Genomic DNA, 19,194 nt, shown 5'->3' with positions numbered 1-19,194 from the left:
TGCGACTACGTCCCAATCATTGGCCAGCTCGCCTTACCCTACAACGTTCCCGCGGGGGCATCTCAACCCCATCATCATCACCCGTGGATGGATTTAGTAAAATATTCAGATCAAAGGGGACGAGGTAAGGATGGACGGCTGTGATCGAGTGGCCCGCAGCCGACGTGGAGCCCCGGGTCTGGGGTTCAACATAAGCGAAGGTAGGCCGGCGGTCCACCGAGAGCGCAACGTCACCATTAGAATAAGTATGATTATTCCCACATCTGGTGAAAATAATTTCGGTCTCTGAGCGCGGGGCCCACCAATCTCGTCCTATAAAAGGCTGTCCCCTCCCCTCTGCACCCCTGTCTCTCTCTCGCTGTCAGGGACGCAAGAGTGGATCCGTGGCCCGTTGGAATGTAACCGTTTCTCGTTGTTCTCTTCCTCTCCGAAAGCGAGAAGGGCACGAAGAAAACCCTAGACTTGGTCTCCTCCGATCGAGTCTTTCTTGAAGAAAAACTATTCCGCATTCGTAGTTTGATCGGATCTGTGATCGATTTGAAGCTCCCGACGGAAGAGATCGTCGCGTTTGACGTCGGAGATCGCCGGATATTGAGATTTGGTGCTTCGGTGAGTGAGATTTGTTGTTCTTGTTTTGGTCGACGTTTTTCTTTGCCGTTTCGAAAGATGCTTGTCGGGGATTGACGGGAAATTCGGTTCTTGATGGCGTGGGAGGTTGAGCAGGGTGGTAGGGTTGGTTTACTCTGAGAGAGGCAGTGATCTGGATGCGGGTTTGTTTCGATCGTGCTGGCGATATTGCTCTTTGCCTCTTTGGTTATTGTGGATGGATTTCCTGATCTTCTGTTCTTTATCTGGAGATCTGGCCTTATTGTGCTCCATTCTTGTTTCTTAATCTTCTAGTCATGGTGCGGAATTTGAATGCTCCTTCTGGCCTGATTCTAGTTATGCTCTTCAGTTCTGTACAATTTTTGAGGATTATATGGTATGAAAGTTGAAAGCGACTTGATTTGAGCTCAGAGTTTCAGCAATTGGTAAATCCACTGAGGTTAATTTTTATGACCTGATTGCTTTTTGTGCCTTTTTTATTCTACTTTATAGTTTACATCTTGTATTAAGTGTCGTTATCGGTGAAAAGTATCTGTTTTTTGGATGGATCTGCTTGTGGAATAAGAATTATTCTGATCATCAATCGTGTGAACAGGAAAGCTTCAAATCTGATGTCATTTCTGATTGCTTTAAAACAATATTTATCAAGATTCAGGTTGAGAGGACAGGAACTTTGCTAGCGGGCCTGATTTCAGTTATTAAAGGAGCGCTGTAATCTCCGTTGGTTTGGACATGAGAAAACCCTCGGCTCACGAGCACTTTGTCAACTTTGGCCGCTGCCCATCATTGAATTCATTGATTCTTTACTTCATCATTGTTATTGCATTAATCACTGTGTTAAGCTCACCATATCCAACTACCTGGAATTCCATAGGTCAATCTCCAGTACCTTACATATACAGGAATTACAGGAAGTTAAGGGAGCAAACAACAAGTGATCTTTCAGAGATACAGGCATTTTCCTTTGGGATAACACCATTGGGGGAGCTTCAGTTTTGTGGGAAAGAAAGAGATAACCATGTTCCTTGTTACAATGTTTCTGCAAACCTGTTAGCTGGGTTTCATGATGGGGATGAAATTGATAGACACTGTGAAGTGGATGATGTTGACACAGGTTGTCTGGTTCGTCCTCCGAAGGACTACAAGATCCCGTTGCGGTGGCCAGCTGGTAAAGATATAATATGGAGTGGCAATGTGAAGATTACAAACGATCAGTTTCTTTCTTCTGGCAGCATGAAAAAAAGGTAAAGTTCTTGCATCACTGAAATGTTTATTTCGTATGCAGCCAAGGAATTATATACCGAATCTTGTAACATGTAAGCATATCTCACTTGATTGGCTGCAACCCTGGCACTGTCCCAGCTCACATTTTGAAAGATTCTTGAACTTACGTGTATCAGCATTGATATTGAAACACTTTGTTGCATAAAAAAGGAGTATATAGGGATGGTTGACCGGTCCTCTTGTATCTGATGGTGTAATCATTTTGTTATAATTTTTCAGGATGATGCTTCTGGAGGATAATCAGATTGCCTTCCACTCTGAGGATGGTCTGACTTTTGATGGCGTCAAAGATTACTCACGTCAAATTGCAGAAATGATAGGCCTAGGAAGTGACTCTGAATTCCTTCAAGCTGGTGTAGGTTTTTCTTTAGAAAAAAAATCTTTTCTGGCACAACCTATTGACGTTACATGTTAGTGTGCTCTTTGCTTTATATCTATGCATATTGATATATTTGACTAAACATAAAGCACAATTCGCTCATCATCTTCCAGATGCAAGACAAGATTATGATAATTTGGTGGATTTATTGCCTAATTTGTTTTGCTTTCCTTTTGATCCTTTCTAATACTTCCATATTATGCATCTTCTTTCACTCTCAAAGCTTTCGTTCTCAGTTAAGTTCCTTCCTGCTGCTGATAAGTGAGAAACCATAAAAGTTATTGCCTATTTAGCTGCAGAGACTACTTCTACAGAGCCTACATGCATGCATTTATGCATGTATGTTTAAATACATGTGAAGTATGAGATTATGTTATAAAGTATAAAAATAACTCAAATGGTGGTTATGATATATCATCAGGAAGAGCACATCCTTTTCAAACATGGGAAGATGTTACAATGGCTCTGCAGAAGCAATAGTCTTTCTTCAGTTTGAAAGGTGAAGGCGCATTAATTTTGAGTAGGGAAGGATAGAATTTGTTAACACTGAATGCACAAAAAAGAAACAGCTCACTTTTGGGAAAACGAGCAAGATGTACCAAACAGTAATTTGGTACATCTGATTGCTTTGGTTAATAATTCCCAATTCTATTATTTTCTAGATAGAATATCTCTTAGGTTTCTTACTTGTGACTTAGATATTTTATTATATTGTCTGTATAATTAGAAATTATTGTGAACGAAGTAGGAGTGGTAATGTGTTTGTGGGCTTGACTTCGTCCCTAGGTGCCTTTTAGATCATCAAGTAGCTATTTACTGAGTTCTACAGATCTTTTAGTTGAAGTAGTTGAATTTGGTAAGCTTTAACGGTGTACTTTTCTTTGTGTAATCCAATGATCATGTCCAACAATCTACAAATTTCATCCTATCTACTTAGGGCTATCTTTTGAAGCCTTGTTTGCTATATTCTTAATATCAAGAGGCTTACTTTCTAAAACATTATCTTCTCTATTTCTCTGGGAATAGTCCAATCACCATAACTTCTGACTTCAATCATTTCTTTTTTTTTACCTTTTTTTTTTTTTTTTTTGATTTGGCGGGTTCATCATACAATGCGTGTGCAAATACACACTTCAATCATTTCTTTTAAAAATAAATGTTTGTATATGTTACAGTTTCAACCAATCCTTTGTCACTTTTATCAGTAGTAGTTCTAATTCTACTCTTGTATCTCCATATAAAGACTTCCTTTGTGCTACCATATACTTCTTACATGCATTTACCATTTTATTGCTTGGCATTTTAATATGTACGGAATTGTTGGCTTTTTTGGTTGTTTTCTATATTGTCCTGGCATGTAATGTTGTCTCTTGGTTCACTCGCAAAAACATTTCTCTTCTTCATTTTACCATGTACTGTTTTTGTCCTATCTCTATATCTTTTATCGTTGAAGTATTGAAAATAATTTCTAGATACAGCCACCAATGGTCAAGATTCTTAGTCCTAGTATTTGGTACCTTACCAATATAGTATGATATGCCCCATACCAATGCAAGGCATATTGTTAGAGTTGACATGACACTCATACCATGCATTGATATGGGGGCATACCGAGCTCTCATACTAGAATGGTACTATACTAGGTTGATAAGGTAGGCATCACACAACCCAAATATGAGTCAATACTTACAACTTTGTTCACAATAATCGAGAAGTATTTTTTTAGCTTCAGATCCATGCCTTTGCAGTTGATTTTTTTTATAGTTGATTTTCAATTTTCAACATTTCTTTTGATTATTCAACTATATCGAAGTGTTAAAGTATTAAAGTTTTAGATAGTTGGATGAAGTTGTCCAGATTGTGGAAGTCTAATTACAAAATATATAGAAAGCTATTCTATTTAAGGAACATTTGCATATATAAGAACAAACAAATCTTTATGCATTTTTACATCATAAAGAACAAGGTTGGCCCTTCTTTTATTGTTTTTGTTGTCATTTTCGTGCTAATTATATATCTGAATTATAATAGAAAAATTAAATCTGTTAATGAAATATTGAATTTAGAATAATAATGTTGTTCTGACAAATTATACAAGAAGTGCTTAAAAGAAAATAATACGGCCACATGTTGAGTGCCTACAATAACAGGATTTGTAATCCTTTTTCGGAGAACCACATTTGATGATATGTAAAGGGACAAGAAAATGAATCTTGGTGGTCCTAAAGAGGGAATAAGGACTAGAGATTTGTTTACTTATGCAGAAGGGTTTGGGTACCCTTAGATTGGTCTGTCTCATATATTTCACACCTTTGCAGGTTTATTGGTTGTAATAATAAAACCAGGGAGAAAAGAAGAAGCGTATTGTAACATTATATGCTTTTCAGGGGTTTCTAACTATTGCTCTTTTTTTTTGTTTGATAACTAGTATGAAGATTCTTGGTTGATTAAGAATTTCAATGATATGTCAATGTCGGAGGCTGTAGTTTGTTCTATACTGGTGATGAATCTACACAATGAACAGGAACTGGTCTATATAAGATTTTATCCTGCAAATAGGGTTCTCTTCTCCCCATTCTCCCCCACTTTATTATCCTAAAGTTTTGGGAGTGATGTTGAGCATGATTGCATGGGCTACTATGGATGGTTGAAATCTGAAAGGTGGGAAGAGTGTTCTAAACATGTCAAGGCCCCTTGCTCTCTAGCAAAGGCTGGATATTATAGGTGACGACAGATTTCTTTGGCAACTGAATTGTGGGATGAGGATATGAATAGGGGGTTTTGGAGCTGTCATTGGTGAAGTAAACAATTTCATGGAAGAGAGCAGATAGGACTATTTTGGTAGAGGAAATGATGAAGATATTATTTGTATATGTTTGTGACAATGTTGCAAGCTATTTTTATTGGCGAGACAGTTTTTTTTTCAGGTAAGTCAAAAGAATGCCTAAAATTATTGGGTAAATTGTTACTATAGGGATTAAATCTGAATTGTGGATAAAAGGACAAAGAGGTGTTTCCTATTTATTTGATGCAGAATAATTGGCAATTCAGATTGCAAAATTGAAACGGAGAAGATCTTCAACTACACTAAACTTCATATACTAATAAACATGCTAACATATTCTAGTTGTTTTGAGCCAACACAGTTCGAAATTCAATATGCATTTCATATAATTCGATTTCGTAAAAGATGGTGAATTTGATACTTAGAATGATGGTCATAATTCAAGTAGAATTATGAAAAGCTGTAGTGTTTCTGACATACTAGATGATAATTTTCAATTGCTGATTCTTTGGCACAAATCTTGATGGATGGAAATTTTGCAGTACTGGCTTTGGACAGACGATGTTGAATATTGTTTCGCCATGTTGGCATAGGCACACATAGATTCTTTGAAAATAAAGATAAAACCACAGCTTTGTGAGTCCTTTTGGTTGCTCCATATTCTTAGCTTCATCAATACTTTCTGAAAAGCAAACTTGATCTTCAGAACTGTGTTAGACTAAACTATTTTACCATTTAGTTCTTGTGCATTCTTCAGTTCAAATACTTCATTACTTGTCTTTGGATTATTGTTGCAGGCATTAGTATTTTCTCTCGCCCACTACATAATGTATTATTCTTGCTCTGGATGTTGTTGCAGCATGAGGAGTGCTGATGCAGGACAAATTGGGGATGGCCTGCATTGCATGGGAGAACCTAGGGAGTGGAGGAGACTTGGGTTTGGGTCAACAATCACCCTCCTGTCCTGTCATGGAAAACAGGGCGGAAAATGTGTTTTTGGCATTCGCAACATTCAAAAGGCCAAAAAAGATTTCTATTGTAGGTCTTTAGATGAGGTACAAGTCCAAAGAACAAGTTTGTTTCTAAAGAAACTTGTCGAAGTAGTCCTATAAACAGAAATTTGGATCACAGATTTTATGTTTACATAGGAAGCAAGATCAAAGTGAGGTTTAGAGGAGGAAAAAAAAGATGAAATATAATAGAAGAGATAGAAGAGAGATCAAGAAGGAGATTGGGGGGGGGGGGGGGGGGGGGGTGGGTGGAGGGGAGGGGGGAGACAGAGAAGGGTCGAACCTGGTCTAAAGAAATCCTTTCTTCTTTCAAAAAAAATGGCATACCATGCTTTCCATGAGCCATCCTAATAGGCCCTTTTATATTATTCTGTAACTTGTTTTACAAGTGAAGTAGGACTATCAATAACCAAGAAACTAATCGCCAAAACCTCCTCTTAAATGGAAAATTCAGAATCCACAATGCCCTATTTAGAAAGAAAGACACTTAAAACAGCTTAAAATCAATTCCTAGTTGCTTATAACTTGCCCAACACAATATGCACCTAAAATAGGGCTCTTAATACCAGTTCTCCTCGAAATAGGACTCTAGAACCCACTTTAAAAATTATATAAACAAATAAAAATATCAAAAATGCAATAACATTTTGGTAAACTGATTTTTCTTTTTTCCATGAAGTGCTGTAGCCTTCAGCATGCTTTCAAATCATTTTTGTCAAAGTGGCATTGTTCATCTCTTTCTTGTTCTAAGGAACAAGACAATTTCTCATATTTATTTCTTGTGATATAGTTTAAGAAGATAAGTCTTTGATAATTTCAGGTCCGGACAGTGTTGGACATGGAATGTGGTTTTGGCAGTTTTGGAGCTCATTTATTCTCATTGAAATTAATGACCATTTGTATAGCAGCTTATGAGGTATTTGGGAGTCAAGTCCAACTTAACCTTGAAAGGGGTCTTCCTGCAATAATTGGGAGTTTTGTTTCAAGGCAACTTCCATATCCATCACTCTCTTTTGACATGGTCCATTGTGCTCAGTGTGGAATTAGCTGGGACAAAAAGGGTACTGGAATCACTGTCTTCTTTCCCTCTATTTATGTTTAATAGATAATTCATCCAATACGGCAACTTATATAAGCTTCTAGAGTTGTTTGCCAGAACAGTGATCTGTACTCTTTTCAATACAAACTTCTAATCATCAGAAAATTTGCTTCTGCTCTTGGTTTGAAATTATATCATAATTTATAACATGGTAAAAGATGTCGTTTATTATCGCTTCTCTTGTGTTATTATGAATACAGCTGTACTTTTTTAATTATTATAGAAAGTTAGTGCACTACTTCTAAATTGTAATAGGATACAGATATATTCAGTTTGCTTTCCATGTGTATACTATCATTCCTATACATGAGTTCTATGCCGAGTAATATATGGTGTTTGGAGTCGTTTACACATGCAATCCATAGTGCAGTTTCATGCACTATTTTGTGTCTCTTAATCCCTTTCTTTTTGGAGCAAAATGATGGCAAGCCAACTCACATTTTATAGATAAATGAAATGAGACAAGAAGAGCGAAAAGATTTATTCAGCAAAGTATGTCTCCTACTCTTATACCTGTGCATGTTTGGCTTAATGGTCTTTTACTGCACTTTCTTAACTTGCTTTTCGAGTTTCATGGCACCAAAGCATGCGATTGTCACTCAAGTTCTTAAAAACATTGTGCTAGATTCTTTTATGTCTGGCAATCTCCAACTTTAAATCATTCTCCATTCCTCACAGTGCTGGACCATTAGAATATTCAATTTTTGTAACTGAATAATATATCCTATGATGCTTGTTGAGAATTTCCAAGAATCAGATGGGCCCATATGATTTTGTTTATCAAAGTATCTGCATTAATACAGCCACATTTGAGCATCATACAATATTCTTCTCCTCGATTCTTATATTCAAGTGGCTACTGGAGTTCTATTTCTGTTTTATGTGAGCATCATTAATTCTATAACCAGCCTTCGCACGCCCAATTGGCTTAGTTCACTTATTTAATCTTTGTTATCATGTTGGCCTTTAATATCAATTACACCTAGCTATGAATTAGATATTTAGTTTTTCTTTCTTTTTTCAAAATTTTGTTTAACTATTTTCCGCCATTTTGGGCCACTTATTCACATATAGCAACTGCAAAATAGCAGCATGACATTTTTTTTTAAAAAAAATGTCAAAATAGCAGCCGTGCTTGCATGTGTCAAATTTGATGAGTATTTATAAAACTGACCAAAAACAATTGATACAAGGCTTGAGAGTTATATGTTATTTAATGGAAGATTGCCTCATATCTCTTGTCAATTGCTCATCAACTCCGTTGTGGCAGATGGTGCTTTCCTAATTGAAGTTGATCGGCTACTTAAGCCAGGAGGATACTTTGTTTTGACATTGTCTACCAGCAAAGCTAAAGGTAGTTCACTTGGTGCAAGAAACAGCATCATCTTCACATTCATTGAGGAATTTGCCCAGAAAATCTGCTGGAGTCTACTAGGAGAGCAAGATGAGAGTTTCATTTGGCAGAAGACAGCAGGCTTTAATTGCTATGAATCTCGGTGAGGATAAAAATGCTGAGTTTCGTGCATTATGTTGTTTGTTGTTATTGTTATTGTTGTGATTAAGCTTGTCATTCTAATTCTGTAGCTAGAAGCCATTCATGAGAAAAAAATTTGTAAGCCATTCATGAGAAAAAATTTGTAACATCATTTCTGTCATTTACATTATAGCAAGCAGGGTGCTGTACCTCTCTGTACGGAGGAAGACGAAGAATCATATAATAAACCCCTCCTTGCCTGTTTAAGTGGAACTACCAGCAAACGGTGGGTTCCCATACAAAACACATCCAACTGGCTTGCTGGCTCCAAATGGAACTTAGAAGAACTTGACATTCATGGAAAGTATTTGTTCTAAAATGTTTGATTTTTAGTATTCCACTTAGTCTTTACTTTGTCCTTAGAATATTCTGTTACTGAACAGTCTGAACTGCAATTGAATTTGCTATATCTCCTATAATCTTCTATCTCCTAAAGTGCTTGAGTTCATGATTGACCGTTGCTTCCCTCCCCAGAAGTTCATCCTGATGAATTCATTGAGGACTTAAGTGCATCGGAGACAGCTATAAAAGACTATTGGTCTTTGCTTACACCCTTGATATTTTCGGACCATCCAAAGAGGCCTGGTGATGAAGATCCATTACCTCCATTTAACATGGTGCGTAATGTCATGGACATGAATGCTAATTTTGGAGGGCTAAATGCTGCACTTTTGGAGGCTGGAAAGTCTGTTTGGGTGATGAATGTTATACCAACTGGGGTTCGTAATACACTTCCCCTAATACTTGGTCGAGGTTTTGCTGGTGTTTTGCATAACTGGTAGGTAACTTTTGTTCTCCTCCTCTTTGCACATTCAATCCTTGTTTAAGTTAATATTTATATGGAGAATAATTAAAAGCCTGGTTCACTGCATTGTGGTCGTGATTGTTTTCGGAGAAAATATTTACTTCATTTTGGCATTTTATGTTTGTCATCAAATCTAACAATGTCCAATACCATACTGGTAACAAATGGAAGTAGAAGGATTTGAATGTGTCAAGGATTTAAATATCTGGGAACATTTTGACGAGCTGATTATGTCTTTAAAAAATATATACGCAACAAGTTGGGTTAGATTATGTCGAGCTTTCATGCAATTATGTGTATTTTGGTATGCAGAAAATGTTTGTCTGGTAATTATAAATCATGTTTGCATTTGATAAGCTAGAGAAAGATTGATCACTTGAACATCCTTTATTTTGTGGAAATATATTTGACTGAGATTGAACAGGCCTTTTCATGTAATAACACCAAGTAGCTGGATTGGATGGAATACTAAAGAAGGATTGCGGGATTCTTGGTGTAATCTTTTTAGAGACTGTCTCTTAGCTAGATTGCTCAGCACATATTGTTAGAATTGAGTATTAGTTTTCTTATTATAAATGATTCTTGTGCCAAGGTACATATGCCTATGTATGAATCACCCTTTAAATGAAATCCTCTAACTGGAATGAGCTTTCATTCTGACAGTCTGAATATTGTTGGTGATCTTTTAGGTTAGAATGTTGAGGGTGGTGTTTATTAGCCAAATCCATTATGTGTATATTTCTGCATGAACACGTATATTTGTGAGCTTTTGTGTATGTTTGTAGGCATTGGCACACTATTCATGCATGCCAACCGTGTAGTTGGCATATGCACACATGTACACAGTTTGGGGGATGGGGGAGAGAGAGAGAACTTATCATGTTTCTGAGCATCTATAAAGAAAAGATCAATTTCTTTTTCATCCATCTAGAATAAAATTAATCAAAATTTTTAATGTGATGGATTCCAAGCTTGTCTTTCATTCTCTTTATTTTGCTGGGTCTAGCTAGTTTGAGCAACTTTTTTCCATGCTGATATATCACTTCTAGCTATAAAATTCTTGTTGCAGATTCCAGTTTGTGGAATAATTGCTTATGTGGAGGTGCTCTTCATTCTTTTGCAGGTGTGAACCCTTTCCCACATATCCCCGAACATATGATTTGCTTCATGCTATGGGGCTTCTTTCTCATTATCTCACTTTAGAGAAGTGCGATCTATCAGCCTTATTATTGGAAATGGACCGCATTTTGCGTCCAGAGGTAGAGTTATTCCTTTCTTGGTAGTTGCTTTCTTCTAGAAGATATAGGGCTGTTGCATCAAGTTTTCTTTATTCTCTAATTTTACATTTTAGTAAGTTTCTCAGCTCTCAATAGTTCACCAGTAAAATTTGGACATCAAAAGGCTGGAATTTATTTTTTAGTTGTCCAGTTGTAACTTCTACTTATGAGCTGTCTACTCAATGCCTTTATTCAAAATAGGCTACAATTGTCTTTCTTTTTGTTAGTAAGCCGGCTGGTTTAGTCAAAGGCATTGATCTTCTATGGTGATGCTAGGTTCAAATCATGCTGGACCATGCTGCACTGCACCCGGGTCTGGGGAGCTTAGTCTGGGGAAATACCTGGCTGAGTTCACTTTCTGGTCTTCTTTGTTAACTTTTTTTTTTTATCACATATATTTACCTAATTTTCCCAACCCTAGGTCATATCTCAATTGTTAATTGTCCAAATTTATGATGGTTTAGTTTGCCTAGGTTCAACGATGATTGCAATTTGGAGGTGTTTGGGTAAAATTATTTTTTCCTAATTCATTCCACAATTTACTTTCAAAATGTTCTCATTTCAAGGAATATATTGCTTCTCATAATTACGAACATTGGTAAATTTCAAAGCTTTCCCTGAATTCAGGGGTGCCAAAATTTACATTTTGTTCCATAAGTCATGGGGGACGATTTGTGAGAGGATTTCTCCCTTGATCTGATAGATTTGTTGAGCCTCCTTCAACAGTCGTTCGGGCTTAGAAAGAGTACTCACATCCCTATGATAGACCCAATTTAGTCATGGCCCATAGTTTAACATTGGGACACAATTGAGAATTGCTGTGAAATAGGCTAAGGAAAACATATATAGGCTTGATAAATGAAGCTGTCAACTTCCTATGAGCCTATTGTGAATCATAAATCTGAAATAGGAATCAAACAGAAATATCAACAAGGCAGTGAAGTAAGCAACTATAACTTGGCACATAGCGTCATAAGTGTACAAATACACGAGCAATGGCAGCGGTGAAAGATAAAGCATCGTCCAAGGTTTGCCGTACTGATCGGTATCGGTGTGTACCAACTATACCGAACCGGTAAGCAGTATAGGGGACGTACCGACACTCAGTATGCCGAACTGGATACGGTATCAGGCATATTGACACTGTAATAGGATGGTACCGGTAAGGGGTCCAGTACCGAGACGGTGAACCTTGGCATCATCTTTTTAAGGTAAGTATGTTAATTCTGGAGCATGGTACTAAAGAAAGGCTTCATGAACATTTCATTGACTCAAATACCTCATTTGTTATGCTTCTACTACTGCTGCTACTGCTACTATTTTAAACTTCTAACCCTGTATCTACCACTTACCACTCCTACGTAAACTAGGTCTATTGATCTCGATTGACTGTTTATAACAATATCTGCAGTCCAATTTAGCTTCTATGAAATCTATCAAACCATTTCCTTTGATGTAATCATTTAGGTCAAATCTTTACATTTTCCCTTAGACACATGCTTGTGCCCCTCATCTCATACGGGCACCCCAACCATCACCAAACTATCGTAGGCCCTCTATTATCTTGTTTATTAGTTATGATAGATGTCTCATATTTAGTAGCTCTGCTAACATAGTTGGATTCCCTGTTTCCCATTTTGTTTTGGCTTATTTTCGCCCTTAAAAGTTTGTATCCAATTTATGGCCCTCACTTTAGCCTGGTTGCTAAGGCTAGATCATCATCAAAGATGTACACCCAAAGCTTGTGTCTTTTTGAAATCAAGACATCCATGCAGAAGTTAGTAATGGCTTAAGTATGGATCCTTGGTGTAATGCTCCAGCCACTTTAAATTTATAAGTCATGCCACAGTTCATCTGTGAACGGGTTTTAGCAACCTTATAGAACTTTTTGATAAACTTAATGAAGCATTAGGAGCATTCTTTTTCCTTGTTACACACCATATTGTGGAACCTGCCAATCGTGTAACTGCAATATACTCTTCCTTATGTTTTACCCCATAGAATTCCTCAATTATTAGAGTAGTTTTGTACATTGCCTTACTTTCAGAAATTAGATAAATTACATTTTTTTAGTCACCAGAGGCATCTTCTTCTCAGAAGTTCTTTTAAAATGTTCATCAGGGACCAACCTTATATTAATAATAATTATTTACATTTATCTTGAGGTGCTATCAGGTCATAAGATATGGTGTTTTTGCTGCAGAGATAAACTCCTTGCACCAGTTGCAACTTAATGAAGATCTCTCATTATTTATATTATAGTCTTCCCCTTTCTCAGCTTGGCTAGCATGTTGATTATTTTCTCACATTTTTTGTCATATTTACAACAATCAGTTATTTACCTATTTACATGTAAATTTATGAGTTTTACCTACTATACAGTATAGCAAAATTTCGGGACCATCCATTCCAGTCTCCCATGTGTCTGACAAAATTCAAACCATCACACTGGTTCACATTGGCTACTTATCTTTTCTTGATGCCTAAATATAGAAAATTTGGCAATTGTATACCTTAAAGACACGTGGGTCATCGACATGTGTAGTAGACATTTTGATATATGTAAAATGGTAGATATTATTTTCTTTTTTATCATTAAATTTTCACACTTATGCTTGCGTACATAGGTTTTTGTATTTTTTATTCATGCTGCAATCTGATCGTTAATCAAATTTTCTCCCCCATTTTATATGGGTAAATTTTGGATCTGTATTTTAGCTGTTCTTAACTGGTTTGTTTTTGGTACTGTTTTGGTTAGGGATGGGTTGTTTTACATGATAAAGTTCAGGTGATAGAAAAAGCAAGAGCACTTGTGACTCAGATTCGTTGGGATGCACGGGTTATTGAGTCAAAGAGTGATAATGACCAGCGGTTGCTTATATGCCAAAAGCCTTTTTTGCGGAAATGATTAGCTTTTGCCTGGGAAATTTTGGCTCCGCCATGACTTGTTCCGGTTATGGTAAGGTCACCTCTCCCAAAAATGTACAGGTATTTTATGAGAATTACAAATATTTGTGACATGGAAGTGTGAAACCTATCCAACTTTTTTATGTTAGGATTTAACACGAAAAAGAAGGGTCCATTTTTGTTGAGGTACAAGCAAAAAATCATTGTAGCAATTACTTCTTTTCAAGATCATTGAAACTTAGAATGCAGTTGGTCTTCTTCTGGTTGATCATTCCGCGTTGGGCTTTCTACTAGAAATAGCAATGTCTCTACTATCAGCCAGCAGCCATCGTTGACCTTAAATGAGGGTCCAAATATTGGACCAAAAGTAGTGTGAAATAGTGATCTCCTCGTGCTTTCTGATTTCTCCTTGTTGTAATCTCTTTTTTCCTGCTATTTATATTAAATTCATGGAATTATCTTCATGATTGCAGGGCAATATTCATGAAATTCACTGTTTCATTATATTCCCAGATGCTTTGATTGGATACAATGGCATGTATAATCATAAAAGCGAAAATGGGGAGTATCAATTATCACAGAGTTCCACGTCCATTTACAATCTGTACCATTCATTGCAAAATTTTGTAGTGCATTATTAGATTGACACTTGCAGTATCTGAGTGGCACTAATTATTCTTTTGGGGAGAGAGGTGGGCGACAGGCTGACAGCAGTGAAGTTTTATTTTAACATCACAGTGTAACCTATTTTTGCTTTCTTTATTTCAGATCTTGCATATTTCTCATGCATTTCGTGAGATATTAATAGGGAGATCACGATCCAAAGATTACTCTCTCTCTCTCTCTCTCTCTCTCTCTCTCTCTCTCTCTCTCTCTCTCTCTCTCTCTCCATGCGTGCGTGCATGCATGCATGCGCATCCAATTTATCTTGGATTTGTGAAATTTTAAGATACAGTCTTATTTGTGAACTCAAATTCTTGTGGCAAGTGTGTGGTCAGCGGGATGAGGTTGTATTTTGGAAAGAATTCATCTTTCTTTGTGCAAATCCACTGTTAGATTAGATTGTGCAATGGTTGCTTTGAAATCTACACAGGTGGATGCAGGGGCGGCTCGATGCAATTGGAGGCCTAAGGCGAACTTTCTAAGAGAGGCCTTTTTTTTAAAATAATAATAATAATAATAATAATAATAATAATAATAATAAATTTTAATAAGTGCAAAATACTTTAAAAATTTATTTAAAAACAATCCGTCTAGCTTTTTGAGATGCAAAATTGCTAATCAAACTTTTGTACTCAAGATTCATTAAAATACTATTTTCAATCGATAATATAGCTAATCCATTTAATCTTTCTTGTAACATAGTTGACCGCAAATAAGATTTTATCAACTTTAATTTTGAAAAACTTCTTTCAGCAGAAGCAATTGTTACAGGTATTGTTAACAATATCCTGTAAGCAATGCATGCATTTGGAAAAGAATCTGTTTTTTTAATAAAACTTAAAGTATCAATAGGGGTACTAGTTTCTATTTGTAAAATTTCTTTTAAAATGTTTAACTCTGAAAACAGATCAAGACCATCAATATCAGAATATTCACCGTGCTTTAAATAGTTTTCAAGATTAAGACAACATATTTTCAAATTCTCTTCATTCAAAGATTTTAATTTTTTAAAATTAAACAAAAAACTAAAAATATCTTCATATATAGTGAATTGTTCAAACCTACTTTGAATTGAAGAAATAGCTTGATCTATTATATATAAAAAGTAATCAATTCTAAAAGATTCTTCAGCTGATCTTGGTGTCTCATCATCAGTATTTTCATCAAATTGTTTTTTTCTACGGATCACACGTTTTTCACGAAATGTAGGTTCTATTTCCATTTCATTTGCAATTTCTTTAGATGAATTCAAAGCATTCATAAATCCATTTTCTCTATAACTTTTTAAATAAGAAAGAAGACCTTTTAATTGATCTATAGCAACATCAATATGCATGTCTTCAGTGCCGGCCCGAGCCCTAGGCGATCGAGGCGGTCGCCTAGGGCCTCGGACCAAAGGAAGGCCTCCGGCGTCCGCGGCTCTGCCTCTGGGAAAGCTCCTCCTCCAGCGACTAGCAAACAATATGCATGTCTTCAGATTGTAAAATCTTACTAACTGAGTTAACAGCAAACAATATATCGTACCAAATATTCATGCCTAATAAGAATTCAAAATTTTCAATCTCATATGTAGCTAAGCATATGGCTTCACTCTTTATTTTAGGATCTTCACTCTCTCGACGATGAACTCAAGTTCCGACAAGCGGTGCCGAACTTAATGGCGAGAAGGGGTGCCGAAGCTAATGTCAACTTTAATGGAGACCCTAGACATGAAAAGCTATTATCAATTTTTAAGAATAGACATAAAAATTTATTTTCAAGAATCCGACAATAAAAATTTTGATAGCATTGAAAATTTGAAATGTAAATAGTAAAGTGGAAATGGGTGCAAAATGAAGCTATGTAACAGACTAACAGAGAGTACATCATGATATTAAATTCAAGAATGTTAATTGTAGTTTTTACATCATTAATTGTAACACTAAAAACAGGGTACTAAACTTTTCACCAATTGAAAAGGGGGAAATTAGCTAGAAATTAGCTAACCTAGATATCCACATCCAATAAAAACCCAACAGAATCTGACTAGGGAAATAACACAAACAGAATTATGCTTCATTAATCATTATCTACCCTTTATAACTACTAGTTATTTCTTCATCCCATAATCAAATACTTAACGAAAAAACTAAATACCATTAAGGCATTAAACTTTCAGTTTGGAGAAACAGGGGCGGAACCGCCGACCGCGGAGGCACAGAGCCAGAGCGGCAGAGGGTGGAACCGTGGAACTGGAGAAGCCGGGAAGGAGAAGTGGAGTCTTGGAGAACAAAGAACTCACCGAGTGGTCCGAGTGACCGAGTCCCCTGACACCTGGAGGCTGGAGAGGCCGAGAGGGCGGAGGGCCGAGAAGGAGAACTGGAGAAGAGACGCCGTCAAGAACCGAGTTATCGGGGAACAGGAACTCAGGAAGCCGGGAAGGAAGAACTCTCGAGTCTTGACTCTTGAGTCAAGAACCGAAGAAGAGCTGAGCTGCTGAAGGAAGAACACGAACTCAAGGATGAAGATTCGAAGAAGAAGACGATGTCGGCCGTCCTCTTTGGTTATTTGGGATTCTGGTGTCGGTGAGATGGTGACTACGGGTTACGCCGCTACGGCTAAGATTTAAGAAGAAGACGGTGGCGGACCGGCGGTGCCAGGCGGATGGACGGATGGTTGGATACTTGGATGGAGAAGACGGGCTAGTGGGGTTACGCTGGGCGGCTGGGGCCTGGGCAGCTGGAGAAGACGGGCTATGGACGGGGGATGGCTAAGATGTCTTGTCGGGCGGTAGGCCGTAACTCGTAAGCCCTATCCCCGTTGCCCGATGCCGGTTGCCGGTCGCCGGACCGTTGGTCGCTGCCGCCTGCCCGTTGGTCATTGCCCGCTAGTCGCTGGAGGAGGAGCTTTCCCAGAGGCGGAGCCGCGGACGCCGGAGGCCTTCCTTTGGTCCGAGGCCCTAGGCGACCGCCTCGATCGCCTAGGGCTCGGGCCGGCACTGGGTGGATGAATGCACATGTTCAGAATGCTCTGCGATCTGTGCAGAGTGTGATCCGATGGGTACAAGCCGAACCTGGTCTGACCCTGGGATGGTTTTGTGTATCGGATCTAATGCATGGGCTATTGTTGGTGGACCTCGTTTGTTGTCTTATGGGCTTATCATCCTGTTGGACTTTTTTCAATGGGGCATATTGCCACTATTTATTTACTCTTAACCTGTTTGGTTCCTGAGTAAGCCTGAATAAAGCTAATATATTTATTTGGGTTTATTCAGCCAAACAATCTTTTCATTATCTAAACAAAGTCCTATAATGAGTAATACTTCAGGGTATGTTTGCTTAAAAGGAAATTCATGGGAAAATGGGGACTCTTCCAAGGAATAAGGCAGATTTTTCTAGAATACAAGTTATATATTTTCCAAATTTCTTAATTTTGTAATAGAACAAACAAACAATTAGATTTTTCAAAAAAATAAGTTTTCTGACCAATTTTCTTAGCACCCAAGCATACCTTTATGGGTTTCAGAAAATCTTAAAATCATTAATTAATACCTAATTGGCTTTAACCAGGTGAAATGATAGATTTAGATCAATCTGTCACATTAGTAGCCAATATTGCTAATCTTATTATCAATTTACGAAGAATTTGTTCCTCTATGTTCTCTTCTTACATTTCTTAATTCTTACTATTCATGCACCTTATATGTTTCTGAATTTTGGATATCTCAAATATTTTCTATTCAATTCATTGTTCTTTCTGATATTGATTTATGCATTTTTTCTTATGAAGCTTGAATAGTCTCTCTAATTTCGTGGAAAGAACTACTAGAAGCTTTAATACTCCATCTCTTTATGCAGTCTAAAGGACAGGTTCTTATAGAATACTAATAAATAATCCCTCTTTGTCTACGATCTTTCAAATTATTTCATTTATTTATAGTTTCTAAGGTATTAGTTTCCTTCTGTTTTTTGTAATAAATGATAGGCGCCACCTTGTCCACTTGTAGGAAGTGCAAACAGAAACATATGGGACTCCTCTTTGTTTTGTGGCTAATTAGTGCTTCAATTCAAGTTTGAAAGAAAAAGAAAAAGAAAAGGTTTAGCGGAGAGAGGGCGTCAGAGAGAGAGTGTGTGTGTCTTACGGAAAAATAAGAAAGCCTGGCATTTTATTTTGTAATGTGAATTTTGATGAAAAAGATCAAATCTAGAAACAAAAATTCATAAAAAAAATAGTGCGGGACAAATAAGAATTAGGAAAGCCTGCCAATTTATTTTGCAATAGGAATTTTGATGAAAAGGATGAAAAAGATAATATTTTGACTAAGAATCATAAAAAATAGTTAAGAAAATGATTCATTTTATTTTGAAATTTAGAATTTGATGAAAAATATAAAATTTGAAAATTAATTATCATTAAAAATACTATAGCATAGAAATCTGAAAGAGCCACAAGAAGTTTGAACCGTTTCCATTATTTCATAAAAGGAACTACAAAAAGCTTGAATATCTTATCTATTTATGTAGACTAGAGGGCATGACTAAAAATCATAAGAATTTAGTTTAGGAGAAATATGTATTTAAAAATCTGATATTTTGATTTTGCCCTGTGAATTTTGAAGAAAAAGATAAAATTTAGAAACTAAAGCAAGGGGCAGGAGGCGGGCCGGGGGGAAGAGGAAAGGAAAGGAGGCAGGTGGAGAGAGAGAGAGAGAGAGAGAAGAAAAAATAGGAAGACTAATATTTTATTTTGTAATGTCAATTTTGATGAAAAATAGAAATTAAAAATTAAATAAAAATATGGTGCAGGAGAAATAAGAAATAAGAAGACTTGGCATTTTATTTCGTAATGTAAATTTTGATAAAAAGA

The 19,194-nt window shown here is 36.8% G+C and overlaps 1 protein-coding gene across 1 annotated transcript; it reads left to right on the top strand.

Annotated features, from left to right (window-relative positions):
* The first annotated feature begins 299 nt into the window (after positions 1–299).
* On the top strand, positions 300–14,660 carry LOC103720064 (putative methyltransferase PMT5). Its single transcript, XM_088721334.2, has 9 exons — positions 300–1,850; positions 2,110–2,245; positions 6,885–7,125; positions 8,434–8,659; positions 8,831–8,998; positions 9,173–9,475; positions 10,626–10,761; positions 13,538–13,738; positions 13,836–14,660. The coding sequence occupies exons 1-8, from the start codon at positions 1,339–1,341 to the stop codon at positions 13,685–13,687; spliced, it is 1,872 nt and encodes a 623-aa protein (XP_088577460.2). The 5' UTR covers positions 300–1,338; the 3' UTR covers positions 13,688–13,738; positions 13,836–14,660.
* Positions 14,661–19,194: the final 4,534 nt, after the last annotated feature.

The sequence above is a fragment of the Phoenix dactylifera genome, chromosome 1, assembly GCF_051530095.1.
Source record: "Phoenix dactylifera cultivar Ajwa chromosome 1, Ajwa_hap1_PhDact_Kaust_v1.1, whole genome shotgun sequence".
NCBI classification, from domain to species: domain Eukaryota; kingdom Viridiplantae; phylum Streptophyta; class Magnoliopsida; order Arecales; family Arecaceae; genus Phoenix; species Phoenix dactylifera.
This window is presented reverse-complemented; position numbering and strand designations above follow the sequence as displayed.

What these genes read in the sequence shown, in the direction of transcription:
- LOC103720064 (XM_088721334.2), top strand. Translation starts at nt 1,339, where the DNA reads ATGAGAAAACCCTCGGCTCACGAGCACTTTGTCAACTTTGGCCGCTGC. An exon ending in GAAGAACTTGACATTCATGG is followed by an intron (nt 8,999 to 9,172) that starts AAAGTATTTGTT and finishes TCCCTCCCCAGA; the next exon opens with AGTTCATCCTGATGAATTCA. An exon ending in ACCGCATTTTGCGTCCAGAG is followed by an intron (nt 10,762 to 13,537) that starts GTAGAGTTATTC and finishes TGTTTTGGTTAG; the next exon opens with GGATGGGTTGTTTTACATGA.